Below are 9840 nucleotides of genomic sequence, written 5' to 3'. Positions count from 1 at the left end.
TCTGGTGGAGAGAAGGGGACCATCGAGCAGAAGCCCCAGCAGTGTTAAAAATTCTGGGTTTGGGCTTGGGTTGGGAAACATCACCCATGTTTGCTGGGGCTGAGCATCAGGCTGGCCTTTGCTTCTGCAAAGAACAAGGAGCACAGAGGGACAGGCATTTATGGGATGGAGAGAGGAAAATTTGGGGAGACCATCAAGAGAGTGGCCGTAGCATCGTACTGACCCTATGGACCTGCCAAGCTCCACGTTGCTGCTCCAAGACCGTGTCCCACACAAGGAGTTGGTCACATTTCCACTTGTCCAGTGCTAGGAATTTGTGCTTTTTACAGGGAATGTTTCAGTTAAATCCTGTTTTCCCTCTGGAAAAGCTCCCGACCCTCTTTGCACCGGAGGCGGAGCCGTAGCCCTGCGTGTTGCCGGCTGAAATTTCATTAAAATCAGATTAATTATCTGACAAGGGTTTTGCAGGTGGGGAGGTTTTCACCGAGGAGATCCCAGCGCTGTGGTGAGCACAGCACGGCAGAGGCTGAGCCAGGGGCTGGGCTGGGGCTGGCAACGAGTGGTTTGGGTCTGGTTTTAATCATCGTATTTATTATATAGTGGTTAATGAGTTGCTGGCTGCTCCTGCGACTTGCTTTGCATAACAGGATCACCAGGAAGGGACCTGAGGGAGGCAATGTTGGGTGAGGGTAAGAGAGAAACCTTGATGAAGGAAGGTCCCTGCATCCACCATGGGGTTTGGTTTGGGGTTTCTCTGCTGGTGAGGTGCAAAAAGGGCAACCATGGTGAGAAATTGTGGGATCCAAAGGAAGGAAAGGATGAGCTCGCTCTTCAAAGCCAGGTTGACTGGTGCACCAGCTCCTCAGCTCTGGATTTTCAAGAGATACCTGGGTTTGTGGGAGGTTGACCTTCCCTGGAGCAGGCCGTAGGGACCTCCCGATCCACGCACGGTGGGAAGGGAGCTGCTGGAAGTGCTGGGCCAAGGCTGATGACTCCACTCAGATGACCTTTAACTGCTTGGGATTGAGAGTTAGGAGGAAGGAACAAATAGCTCTCCAGGGGCGGTAGCTATTTACATAGATGTAAATGACTTGGACCTTGTAACACAACTGGCTTCCTCCCTCCGCAGCCCTGGACGGACGAGTGGAACGTTTGATAACGAGGTTGTGATGATGAACCATGTCTACAAGGAGCGGTTCCCCAAGGTAACTGCTGGGACTGGAGAGGACAAACATGTTGGTCCCTCTGCAGCGCCCTGGCAGTGTCTTCTTCAGCACAACCTCTCCTCCGTGCTGGAATATAAAATGCATGGGTAGATACTGGGAGGAGGGTATTGAGGACACTGGGAAAGTGGTAATGAACCAAGGAGGTAGGGACCTGCAGGTCTGCATCACCACACATGCAGGCAATGGTCTCTGGAGACTTTGGTGGAGCTTTTCCAGCCTTGGAAGCTGGATCCCAGGTGGGGCCATGATGTGCATATGGCTGTTGGAGCTGCAGGAGGTGGTAGCATGAGATCCTGGCTGGCCAAACCCAACACATGGTATGGGGACACGTGTTCCCAGGCACAGCTGGATCCCAGGTGGGGCCATGATGTGCACATGGCTGTAGGAAGGAACAAATAGCTCTCCAGGGGCGGTAGCTATTTACATAGATGTAAATGACTTGGACCTTGTAACACAACTGGCTTCCTCCCTCCGCAGCCCTGGACGGACGAGTGGAACGTTTGATAACGAGGTTGTGATGATGAACCATGTCTACAAGGAGCGGTTCCCCAAGGTAACTGCTGGGACTGGGGAGGACAAACGTGTTGGTCCCTCTGCAGCGCCCTGGCAGTGTCTTCTTCAGCACAACCTCTCCTCCGTGCTGGAATATAAAATGCATGGGTAGATACTGGGAGGAGGGTGTTGAGGACACTGGAAAAGTGGTAATGAACCAAGGAGGTAGGGACCTGCAGGTCTGCATCACCACACATGCAGGCAATGGTCTCTGGAGACTTTGGTGGAGCTTTTCCAGCCTTGGAAGCTGGATCCCAGGTGGGGCCATGATGTGCATATGGCTGTTGGAGCTGCAGGAGGTGGTAGCATGAGATCCTGGCTGGCCAAACCCAACACATGGTATGGGGACACGTGTTCCCAGGCACGACCATCCATTCTGCCTTGCAGGCCACAGCCCAAATGGAAGAGCGTCTGCAGGACACCATCACAAACTTCTCTCCAAGCAGCACTCTGCCGCTGGCAGACGGGGTGCTGGGCTTCATCCACCACCAGATCATCGAGCTGGCTCGTGACTGCCTGGCGAAGTCCCAGGGAGCTCTCATCACCTCCCGCTACTTCATGGAGCTGCAGGAGAAACTTGAGAAGATGCTCCGAGATGTGAGTACAGGGCAATTCCCTGCCTGGTGCCATCTCCTGAGGCCACCGATAGACACCTGGCTTCTCTCCTGCAGGCTCAGGAGCGTTCGGAGAGTGAGGAGGTGAAGTTCATTGACCAACTGGTGAGGAAGCTGCTGATCATCATCTCCCGTCCTGCTCGCCTTCTGGAGTGCCTGGTAAGACACTGCAGCTCCTGATGCTTCTTGTCTTTCATGGTCTGTGCCTGCTTGGAGAGGAGGCAAAGACTTTATCTTTGTCCATCAAGGCTTAGAGGAAAGGCTTAACTTTGCAAGGTCTTGCTCCTCAACTGTGTTTGGTTTTCCCCATCCAGGAGTTTGACCCAGAAGAGTTTTACCACCTCCTGGAAGCTGCAGAAGGACACGCCAAAGTTGGCCAGGGAATAAAGACCGATATTCCCCGATACATCATCAGCCAACTGGGTCTCGTCAAGGACCCACTGGAGGGTAGGGAACCGCTTGGGTTTGTGGCCCCGAGGTCTGCGGTGGGATGTGGACTCCTAGTTTGGCCACTGGCGAGCATGAATGAGCACACTCCCCTCACTAGGAGGTGGCAGGGGCACCGACAGGACTGAGCTGGTGTCATGGGGTGGGTCACAGCAGGACCAGGATGGTGTCCACGTCCAGCCCCACATCCCTCCTTATTGCTCCCAACACGTTCATCAAAGTAGATTAAGCTCAAGAACGCTTAATCCATAGGAAGCCACGGCCCCGGCGGGGGGGGACCATAATCCCCAAAGAACACGGGAATGACTATGGAAAAAAGAGAATTATGTAAATGTTTAGCCTCGTGTTGAACCTCTTAACGCCGTGACCTGAATTTCTCCATACGATAGTGCGAGCAAAGCGCTAAATCCCTGCGGGATCTCTGAGTTGGGAGGGAGAGTGGTTGGTGGGGCCGGTATTTTGGTGGGGGTTGAGCATGAAAAGGTGAAAAAGATGCCTGTCTTCTACAGAAATGGTCCAGCTGGATCACTTTGACAGCGGGAACACCATCACGCCGGAGAACGATGATGCCTGTGAGGTGAGCATGGTCCTACCTGTGTGTCCCACCTCCTGCCTCTGACTTTGTCCTGCCTCACCCCACACCAAAGCTCCTCGCAGCAGCTCCTCTGCTGTCTTAGGCTGAGAGAGGTTAATTTGGGTTGTCCCCAAGAGTGGCTGCTGTGTTCAGGTGTAATATCTCATGGTCCCCCATCTCACCTCTTAAGCGGACAGAGCTGAGAGTGGACTTTTGATCTGCAGAACATCTTGGCCTTCTGGTTTGGGGTTTGTGTCTGGAGAGGGCTCAGGAAGGGATGTCCTCTGGCAGTGAGGAGCAATCAGGAGTGATACATGATGGTGCTTGGTGAATTCCTGCCTGCACTCAGAGTGCTGGCCTGCCAGGAAATGTTAAAAACCTTCTGTGTCTTCTTCAGAGCCAGCCTTTGACCACCGCTCCTCGGAGGAAGCCCTGTGAGGGGGACTTTGAGACCATCAAGCTGATCAGCAACGGGGCTTACGGGTGAGTTGGGAAATTCCTAACACTTGTCTCCATCCGTAACCTTCTCCAAAGTCCTCCCCATCTTAGGCCCGAGGTGCTGCGTGGTTGGTCCTGGTGGTTGGAGGACACATTTTGAGGTCCAGCCTCTCCTCTAGGGCCGTGTACCTGGTGAGGCACAGGGAGACGCGGCAGCGCTTTGCCTTGAAGAAAATCAACAAGCAGAACCTCATCCTGAGGAACCAGATCCAGCAGGTGTTTGTGGAGAGGGACATCCTCACCTTCGCGGAGAACCCCTTTGTGGTCAGCATGTTCTGCTCCTTCGAGACCAAGCGACACCTCTGCATGGTGATGGAGTACGTGGAAGGTGAGAATGGGATTCAGAGCTGGAGGGAGGTGGGAGATTATCAATGTCTGAGCATTGAGGGCACCACCTGGACATCTCATGATGCTCTTCTCTGAGCCCCCCATGCTCAGGAGGACCCATGTCCCCACAGGGGGCGATTGTGCCACATTGCTGAAGAACATGGGCCCACTGCCTGTTGACATGGCGAAGATGTACTTCGCTGAGACCGTTCTGGCACTGGAGTATCTCCACAACTATGGCATTGTCCACCGGGACCTCAAACCCGACAAGTGAGGATGTGGGTCAGGTCTGAGCAAGGACAAGGTTGGGTTTGGATGGGGAAGGGAGAGGGACTGATCCAAGCCAAGAGGATAAGGCAGAATGAGGTCATGGGTTTTGGTGCCCAAAGACCTGCTTCTGTGCTGTTGCAACCAGGCCCAGAGGTCTTGGGGTCCTGCTGGTCCTGGTCAGGTCTCCCTAGAAGCAAATGGCCTCGTTGCAAGGCGTCTGTCTTCTCTTGCAGTTTACTCATCACCTCCATGGGCCACATAAAGCTGACAGACTTCGGTCTGTCAAAGATTGGCTTGATGAACATGACCACAAACCTCTACGAAGGTCACATGGAGAAGGACACTCGGGAGTTCATGGACAAGCAGGTACGAGATCCTGTCCTGCTTGACCGATCTGCCATCACTGGGGACCCGGGTAGCCTCAGGACCTGTTGCAGAGGTCGTTGCAGAGGTGTCAGCCGCTGCGTCCCACGCAGGTGTGTGGCACTCCGGAGTACATCGCCCCAGAAGTCATCCTCATACAAGGCTACGGGAAGCCTGTCGACTGGTGGGCCATGGGCATCATCCTCTATGAGTTCCTGGTGGGCTGCGTCCCCTTCTTCGGAGACACTCCCGAGGAGCTCTTTGGGCAGGTCATCAGTGGTGAGTGTCATCAACTTTGCTCCTCAGTTCACACTTCCCAGCAGTCATGGCTTGTCCTTAACACACGGAGAGCTTCATTCCATCATTTCATACTCGGTTGCACGGCGAGAAGGCTCCTCAAGCTTTGATTTCCCGGTTTGGAAGGATGCTTTCATCTTCTGCAGCTCCTGAGGGACTTTCCTCTTGCCCAGAAATGACTTTTCCTGTGACCTCATGTCATCGCAGCCCCTATTGTGTCCAAACTCTTCCACCCGCTCCAAACTCCTTTTCCTTTTTCCTTGCAGATGAAATTATGTGGCCGGAAGGGGACGAGGCTCTTCCTGCGGACGCCCAGGACCTCATCACGCGGTTGCTGAGACAGAGTCCCCTCGAGCGCTTGGGCACCGGTACGTGGCGGGGGGGCAGCCCCCCTAATTCACCAAATTCACCAAATTCAGCCGTTTGCTGGAACCACGGCGTTGTCCTGCCGCGCTGAGGGTGCTCGGAGGAGGTCCTCAGCTCGGGATTCAACCCGGGAAGGCCGTGCAGGGCTCTGGTCCATCCTCCCTTTTCTCTGCACGGAGGAGGGACCGTGCCATTTGGGGTGGGAGCAGGAGCAGCCCAGATCCTGCCCTGTCCCCCCCAACCTTGACGTGGGGTTTTTCTGCCTGGCAGGGGGTGCGCACGAGGTGAAGCACCATTCCTTCTTCCTCCACCTGGACTGGAACGGGCTGCTGCGGCAGAAGGCCGAGTTCATCCCCCAGCTGGAGTCGGAGGACGACACCAGTTACTTCGACAGTGAGGCCAAATCCATCCCCATCCCTCCCTCCAACCCCCTCCCCAATCCCATATCCCATCTGGATGATCCCATGGGAGATGAGAACCTCCTGGATCAAGTCAGTGACTTTATAACTGAAGTCACAAAACAGACGCAATCCCGCTTCCAGGCTCCTCAGCTTTACCAAAACCCTTGCTTTCTCACCCCAAAACTCTCCTGGGGTTTGGGACCGGGCTGTCAGCCACAAACACAGCTCCTGGTGGGCGCAGGTCCCATGGGAGCTCCACGGGGAGGGGGGACAGGGTGACGGTGTTGCAGGCAGGGTGACAGCCCCTGCTCTCACTCGCAGCTCGCTCCGAGAGGTACCGCCACTTGGATTCGGAGGATGAAGAAACCAACGACGAGGAATCCTCCGTGGAGATCGGGCAGTTCTCCTCCTGCTCCCACCGCTTCAGCAAGGTGCTCCAACCCTTCCTCCACCATCCCAAACCATGGGTGCCGTGGCCGGGAAGGGTTGCACCGAGCATCTCTCTCTCCTGGCTGAGGCCAGAATCCCCGCGTTCCCCAATTTCTGAGGGCTCCTCTCCTCCTCAGGTGTACAGCAGCTCCGAATTCTTGGCGGCTCACTCCAACCTCAGCCTCTCCTCCTCCGACCGGAGTCACAGCGAGGACAAAGAGGAGCGATGGGACAGGCACTCGGGAGACGAGGAGAGGAGCCGGCTGGCGGGCCCCGAGCCCCGGTGCGTGGTGAGACGCGGGGTGCAGGGCTGGTGGGGGCTCGTGCCGGCACCGAGGGCTTGTGCCAGCACCCAGGAGTCGGTGGGACGTGTCCTGTGGTGCCACAGCAGCTCGGTGCCATCCCCCTCGCCCATTTTTCCTTATCCTGAGCCCTCCTGCTCTCTCCCCACCAACAGCCTCCGCTCCTGGACATCCTGCAGCTCCACGCCGTACACCTCCCGGCACGAGCGAAGCCGCAGCCCCGCCGCTCTGCCCAGCACCTACAGCCTGGACACCATGCCCAAATTTGCCTTCTCCTCAGAGGATGAAAGCCCTTGCGTGGCATCCTCCAAGCCGGAGAGACCCAAGTTTGTGCTGGGAGACCCCGATGCGGGGACCGGCAGCGCGGTGAAGCCGGCGGCGTTATCGGGTGCGTAGGATGCAGGGAATGGGTGGGATGCTCCGGGGTCAAGCCATGGTCCCGCATGGTGTGGGGTGGCTTTTCCACGTCCCCAAACTCTCCTTCCTTCCCTCTGCACAGCTGATCTCGTCAGCCTGAACCGCATCCGCTTGCGGAGCAACAGCACCGGCACCAAAAACTCGGCTCCCCGGAGCCTGGAGCCGGGCAAGAGCCGTCGGTTGAGCAGCCAGAAGGACGTGCCAGATCGGCAGAGAACCTCCCAGGGTGGCCGTGTCCCCAAATCTGCCTCCGTCTCAGCCCTGTCCCTCATCATCACATCAGGTCCGTGCGCTGTGCGGTCCCTCCTGCCGGATGGCAGCTCCCACCTGGTTTTCCAGGACTGAGCCACCTTCTCCCTCTTGCAGATGACTTCGGTGGTGGTGCCTTGATGAGCCCTATCTCTCCCCACTCCCTCTCCTCCAACCCCTCTTCCCGGGACTCCTCCCCGAGCCGGGACTCGTCCCTCGCCATCGCCAGCCTGCGACCCCCCATCATCATCCACAGCTCGGGCAAGAAGTACGGCTTCACCCTGCGAGCCATCCGCGTCTACATGGGGGACAGCGACGTCTACACCGTCCACCATATGGTCTGGGTAGGTGGCTCCACACCTGAGGAGGGGTTGGCAGGGCTGGCACACCGCTTTTCCCGATGGGAAAACCCCCCGGAGGCAACTTAGGTTTGTATCCAAATAAAACCTTGGGTTTCCCATCGCAGAGCGTGGAAGAAGGGAGCCCGGCGCAGGAAGCAGGGCTGAGAGCTGGTGATCTCATCACACATGTGAACGGCGAATCCGTGCTGGGTTTAGTTCACCGGGACGTCGTCGAGCTGCTGCTGAAGGTGGGTGAGCAGCACTGGTCCTGGGGCTCCCCAGCATCCCTTCCACCCACAGCCAAGGTGGGACCTGGTTGGGATCCGGTGCTTGGGCTTCAGTGACTGATTTTCTGCCCCTCAGAGTGGGAATAAAGTGGCCCTGAGGACCACTGCCCTGGAGAACACCTCCATCAAAATCGGCCCCGCTCGGAAAAACAGCTCCAAGACGAGGATGGCGAGGAGGAGTAAGAAGAGCAGGAAAAGGGATGGCCAGGACAGGTGGGTACCACCGGGCTGGGATAAAATGGCATCTGTCCCAGTGCATCCCGTACTGGGAGGGGATGCTCTCACTCTGCCCTACTGGGGCGTCCAGAGGGGTCTGGTCCTGCTTTAAGGAGAAGTTGAGGTTTTTTCTTTCCCCCCCCCAACCTTTGTGTGTCGTCGTGTCCCGTCCCCCCAATTCCCAACACCAGGAGAAAATGCCTTTTCAAGAAGATCTCCAAGCAGTCCTCGGTCCTGCACACCAGCCGCAGCTTCTCCTCGGGTCTCCATCACTCCCTCTCCTCCAGCGAGAGCCTCCCGGAGTCCCCCACGCACAGCCTGTCCCCGGGGCCCACCACCCCCTGCCGCAGCCCCGCTCCCGATCTCCCCCCAGGTACCCCAACCCCTTTTTTTTTGGTGGGGGTGGAGGGGAAGATATTTACGGGGATGCCCTGTGTCCCCCCCATCCCTCACCGTGACCTCTTTCTCTTTGTGTGGCAGATGCTGTGTCCCCACAGAGCACCTCTCCATCCTCCAGCACCCCAACGTCACCCGCCGGCCACGTGCGCCCCAGCTCCCTGCACGGGCTGGCGCCCAAATTGGGGGGGGCGGCCCGCTACAAAGTGGGACGGCGCAAATCCACCAGCAGCATCCCCCCCTCGCCCCTGGCCTGCACCCCTTCCTCCTCCTCCCAGCGCCCACCTTCTCCCCAGCGCTCCCCATCCCCACTCCCGGGGTACCCCAAAACCCCTCATTCCTTCCAGGGCAAGACCCTGTCCCCCCCCACCATCGTCCGGCAGAGCTCGCGGCCCCGCAGCGCCGACTGCCCCCGCTCCCCCCTCCTCAAGCGCGTCCAGTCGGCCGAGAAGATCGTCACCGTCCTGGCGGAGAAGAAGACAGGGGGTGGTGGCCGAAAGCTGGGGCTGGAGGTGACCACCATGGACGGGGAGACCACGATGGAGGGCGAAGCGTTGGCGTACCCCGGGGAGCACGGGTATCACCCCGCCAGCTCCCGGCTGGGGGAGAGGCACGAGAGGGACCAGGAGATGGTGGTCATGAGGCGCTTGAACCTCTCCGAGCGGCGGGACTCCTTCAAGAAGCAAGAAGCCGTTCAAGAAGTGAGTTTTGATGAACCGGAGGCGACGACGGCGGCGAGTGATGATGGTGGGAAGAGCGAAGGCAGGCAGGGCACAGCTCTCTGGTGTGGTGCCACGGAGCCCAGGCCCAAACCCAACCAGGTGCCACAAATCGCGGTGCAGGGCTCCGAGAGCGATGAGCAGGATCCAACAGTGGCTGAGTGGGAATGCCAAGGCTCCTACCCCATGGGTGACGCCGAGCCCCGGGACGGCAGCATCTCCTCACCACCATGGGATGGCCACGAGCACGGGGAGCGTGGCTCCCGGCGGCACTGGGACTGCGGGGTGAGAGCCACCAGCCACCGGCAACCCCCACGGGGCCAGGAGCCGGGGGGTGCTCAGCTCCCAGCACCCCGGGGTGGCACATGGAGGGGGGCCGAGCATCCCTGAACCCCCCCACGCCATCCCCTGAACCCATCCCAGCGCCTCCCCAAAAAAAACCCCATCCTGCCCGGCAGAGCCGTCAGAGAAACGTCCCCGGAGCCATTTTGGACATCGGCGCTGGCTGCGCCCCGAAGTTTCCACCGACCCTCCTGCTATATCCCCCCC

General features: G+C 58.2%; 1 protein-coding gene across 1 annotated transcript in view; it reads left to right on the top strand.

Annotated features, from left to right (window-relative positions):
* The window catches only part of MAST3 (microtubule associated serine/threonine kinase 3), a gene marked incomplete at its 5' end in the record, with an annotated part of 35942 nt that extends 26108 nt beyond the window's left edge, over positions 1-9834 (top strand). The window contains 21 exons of the mRNA XM_014938232.1: positions 1035-1205; positions 2166-2375; positions 2450-2551; positions 2707-2839; positions 3349-3416; positions 3811-3896; positions 4031-4239; positions 4370-4508; positions 4742-4874; positions 4985-5150; positions 5435-5536; positions 5805-5927; positions 6257-6366; positions 6502-6647; positions 6822-7054; positions 7166-7366; positions 7450-7676; positions 7799-7921; positions 8037-8173; positions 8368-8549; positions 8657-9834. Of these exons, the coding sequence (XP_014793718.1) occupies positions 1035-1205; positions 2166-2375; positions 2450-2551; positions 2707-2839; positions 3349-3416; positions 3811-3896; positions 4031-4239; positions 4370-4508; positions 4742-4874; positions 4985-5150; positions 5435-5536; positions 5805-5927; positions 6257-6366; positions 6502-6647; positions 6822-7054; positions 7166-7366; positions 7450-7676; positions 7799-7921; positions 8037-8173; positions 8368-8549; positions 8657-9681 (4026 nt within the window). The remainder of the gene's footprint in view (positions 1-1034; positions 1206-2165; positions 2376-2449; positions 2552-2706; positions 2840-3348; positions 3417-3810; positions 3897-4030; positions 4240-4369; positions 4509-4741; positions 4875-4984; positions 5151-5434; positions 5537-5804; positions 5928-6256; positions 6367-6501; positions 6648-6821; positions 7055-7165; positions 7367-7449; positions 7677-7798; positions 7922-8036; positions 8174-8367; positions 8550-8656) is intronic.
* Positions 9835-9840: the final 6 nt, after the last annotated feature.

Source organism: Calidris pugnax, unplaced genomic scaffold (genome assembly GCF_001431845.1).
Source record: "Calidris pugnax isolate Ruff unplaced genomic scaffold, ASM143184v1 scaffold46, whole genome shotgun sequence".
Taxonomy (NCBI): Eukaryota; Metazoa; Chordata; class Aves; order Charadriiformes; family Scolopacidae; genus Calidris; species Calidris pugnax.
The sequence above is the reverse complement of the archived record's forward strand: the minus strand, read 5'-3'. Positions and strand labels throughout refer to the sequence as shown.